This window comes from Camelina sativa, chromosome 11, assembly GCF_030686135.1.
Source record: "Camelina sativa cultivar CO46 ecotype springtype chromosome 11, ASM3068613v1".
Classification (NCBI taxonomy): Eukaryota; Viridiplantae; Streptophyta; class Magnoliopsida; order Brassicales; family Brassicaceae; genus Camelina; species Camelina sativa.
In genome coordinates, this window is record NC_141890.1 from 10934020 (window position 1) to 10937619 (window position 3600).

At 31.5% G+C, this 3600-nt stretch overlaps 1 protein-coding gene across 1 annotated transcript; it reads right to left on the reverse strand.

The window, feature by feature from the left end:
* Positions 1-889: 889 nt before the first annotated feature.
* Positions 890-2500, reverse strand: LOC104722966 (transcription factor bHLH162). Its single transcript, XM_010441235.3, has 3 exons — positions 1951-2500; positions 1476-1841; positions 890-1124 (listed from the first exon to the last, which is right to left on the reverse strand). The coding sequence occupies exons 1-3, from the start codon at positions 2074-2076 to the stop codon at positions 1050-1052; spliced, it is 567 nt and encodes a 188-aa protein (XP_010439537.1). The 5' UTR covers positions 2077-2500; the 3' UTR covers positions 890-1049.
* Between the last annotated feature and the right edge of the window lie 1100 nt (positions 2501-3600).

Consider the following 3600-nt stretch of genomic DNA (forward strand, 5'->3'; position numbering starts at 1 on the left):
TTTTGCAGGAAGATTGGGTTGAGAAACGGTGGAAACAACACCTTCACAAGCTTCTCCTTCGTTCCCAGCAACAACTATCCCTTTCACAGGTACAAATCTCACCAAAAACCACCAAGAACAAGCCAAAATCTCTCAGGAACACTCTTCCTCATTTTCTCTCTTCCTTCTCTCTTTTCTCACTTAACGGCGACAAAACAAAACCCCAAAACCCTCACTTTCGTCGCTTTTTCTCTTATATATGTGGTTTAGGGATTTTTAATTGAACCAAACTGAACCAAACAGCAATTAAAACAAACCTATTGAAACCGGAAATCATGGTGTCGATCGATACACCAATAGTGTCGATCGATACTCAGACCAAAAATATAATATATGGTTCGCGGATGTTACAGTGTTCAAAAAAAAAATACAATTGGATTTTTGGTTTATATTTGTGATGAGGATAATACGGTCAAATGTAATTGTTTATGGAATCATACCCCCAAAAAAAAAAAATCAATGATTTGCTAGTCGTCAAAGTCTCCAAATAAATGATTTCTTGTATAGTTGTATATATATTAATTTGAAAAATTCTTCAAATGATAATGTATCATACATTCAGACGACAAAACAAAAAATATGGCCGGTTAATTTTTCATTATTTGATGACTATTTTTTAATTTTTTTTCAACTAAGTATAAAATCAGCGCAAAACAAGCCAATTAAAAGAAAAAATGTTTATATATAATTATTAATTTGTTACATTCTTAGCAGATTTTAATGATTAGGCTAAAATTTTCTCAATTTCTCTTTGTTTGTTTTTGGGTTTAGTTCTTATAATTTTATCATTTCTCTTTGTTTGTTTTTGGGTTTAGTTCTTATAATTTTATCATCCTATATTTCACAGCTGTTAGTGGAAATAAAATATAATTATGCTCACAATTAAACATCACTTTCACAGCAGATGATACAATTCAAGAAAAGGAGTCTGACATCAAATACAAATCAAGAAAAGGAACAAGAACATTTTACACCTTTTTTTCAAGAAAAAAATGAAAAATAAAATTATATTAATTAACACTGTTCACAAACTTCTCCAGTCTTTCAGGAATTTGACTCCTAGCTCCGTAATCACACTCTTCCACCTATATATGTACATTAAAATATATATTAACAAATTTCATTTCACAATAAACAAAACCAAAAAACGTCAAGGACATCTGGGATAATGGATATTACGAGGAATCAACTAGTACAAACTTATAATCAAATGGGACCGATGTATAGTTTCTTTCTCTTAGCATTTTGAGTGCATTTATATGTTATAAACTTTATAATATATCCTGGTGACGGAACTTTAAGCCCATTCCCACTGTGTTTATACAATCTTCTGGACTACACGTAGTATTTTAACATAATAGACTTAGTAGTAGTAGTAGCAAAATTTGAGATTGCTATATTCTAAGTCAAAAAAAATGTGTCCTTGGATGTTATACCTTGCAATGAAGAGTGTGGAAGACGGCATCATCAACAATGGAATATCCAGCATGTGTGATCTCAGCTCCTAGTTCCTCAGTGAGAACACGAACGATCTCACAGAACATAAACTTGTGTTCCAAGCTTGTCACGAGAAAGATGTGAAAAATCGAACCGGTTTCTTGAATCTCGATTCTCGGCAGCCTTCTAGGCACGGAGACGTCGACACTCGAAGCAACCAACGAAGATCCTGCGGAATTCAACTTCTCGGAAGTTGCAGTCGCAACAAGTTTGCTTTTCCTTTCTCTCTTTTTCTCCACGTTCACTTGGAGCTTCTTGATGTAGTTCGCAGCTTCATCTAGCTGATCAGGCAGTGTTAAAGGCTCCTAACAACAAACAAGAAAAGAGTGTATATATATTAAGATATAAGTACACATGGAATCAAAAAATTCTGCATATAAGATGGAACAAGAATAAAGAGAAGAAGAAAGAAACCCTAGAAGAATGATGGGGAAGAAGAGATGTGAGTTCTGAGTATAGAGATTTCATTTGCATCCTTCTATTTTTCTCAACTGTTTTGCGACTTCTTGATTGAGCTGTGTTTGAATGGCTCGGCTCCATTATTTTTTCTTCTCGACTTTTTCACATAGGCAATGATAAAACTCAATATAACCACGCTTATATAAAGAAGGAGGTTGGTTGAAGTGACATCTTGATTCGCCTAATGATAATTAACAATTTAGTTAGTGAAAACGGCATTGTAAAGAACGAAAGTTATATATATACCAAAATATTATATAGAAGATAACAAAAGCAAGACAAATTTAAAAAGGCAAGTTCTTTAAATAAAATTCTTGACCGATGTTATGGTCAATACTGTTTTATGTATTCATATAGTTATATAAAGATTTAAGAATATCAAACTGGTAGTAACAATGAATAGATTTAAGAATATCAAACTGGTAGTAACAATGAATCAACATTAGTTTGTAAGAGTCATGCGTTAAATGATTTATAGACAAATCATTTTAAGTCAAAGCTCGTTAGTCATAACTCATAACTCTCATGATATTATATTTTCATGCATCGTCAATCGATATTGGATATAATTAAACATACCAATTAACTTTTAATGGTTTTTGGGTGCATATTTAAATCAGAAATTTGCTAGAACTATTGAACAAATAGTCTCTGTTTGTATTTCAGACCATTGCGTAATTTTTGATCAATAATTTCACTCTCAATTATATAGCGTTTGTTCGAACTTGGGTTCGATAAGATCACTCAATTCTCCAATTGGTTGGCTAATCATGTACTTAGTATGGTTAATGACATTAGCTTAACAAATTATTTTTCTGAATTCCATCATTGGAAAATACTTAACATCGTTTTCTATAAATGCAAAAGGAGAAGGATAAAAGAAAAGATTGGTGGGGTGAGTATAGTCAACTTTTTCGCTAAGGCAATTGCGTGGATTTTGTTGAACCACTCGAACATAGTCGACATAAAGACATGCTCATAATCTTTAATTTGTTCCCATCACCAATTTGTAGATGAATCTTTATCACATTTCTCTATTATTATGTACACATACTACTAGATTAGATGTTTTATGTCGGATACAAACTATGACATATATACATATTTCAGTTTTTTGAATAGTGGTAAAAGGTAAACTCATTTAAAACAATCTACAGCGTAATGTTCTTAAATTTATGCTAATAAGAAGAAAACAAAAAACTCTAAAATTGTAAATCTTGAATTTGAAACTAGGATTGTTGTAGTTTTAAATTGTTTGGTTTAGTTTTTTTTTTTCCTTTCTTTCAATCATCTCTACATATATTGGTTTTGCTTTTCTATTTCTTCAACAAAAATCCAAATCAAATATGCTTTGATTAGTACTTATTTCTTGTCCATTAGTTCATATTCCCACAAAAATCTAGAAGATTTGTCAAATTTGTTGCAGTTGACAACAATCGATTTTCAATACATTGTTGTGTAGTTGACATGTTATTCATGAGTTCCAATTATCCAATTACGAAACCACACTAGATCTTAGGATACCCATTATGTGTAGGCCATATAAAGAAGGTCGAATCACATTCTCAACATGTGAAAATATTTTCTTATTTTCAAAATTTAAAA

What these genes read in the sequence shown, in the direction of transcription:
- LOC104722966 (XM_010441235.3), bottom strand. Translation starts at nt 2,076, where the DNA reads ATGGAGCCGAGCCATTCAAACACAGCTCAATCAAGAAGTCGCAAAACA. An exon ending in TTCCCCATCATTCTTCTAGG is followed by an intron (nt 1,842 to 1,950) that starts GTTTCTTTCTTC and finishes GTTTGTTGTTAG; the next exon opens with GAGCCTTTAACACTGCCTGA. An exon ending in TCCACACTCTTCATTGCAAG is followed by an intron (nt 1,125 to 1,475) that starts GTATAACATCCA and finishes GTACATATATAG; the next exon opens with GTGGAAGAGTGTGATTACGG.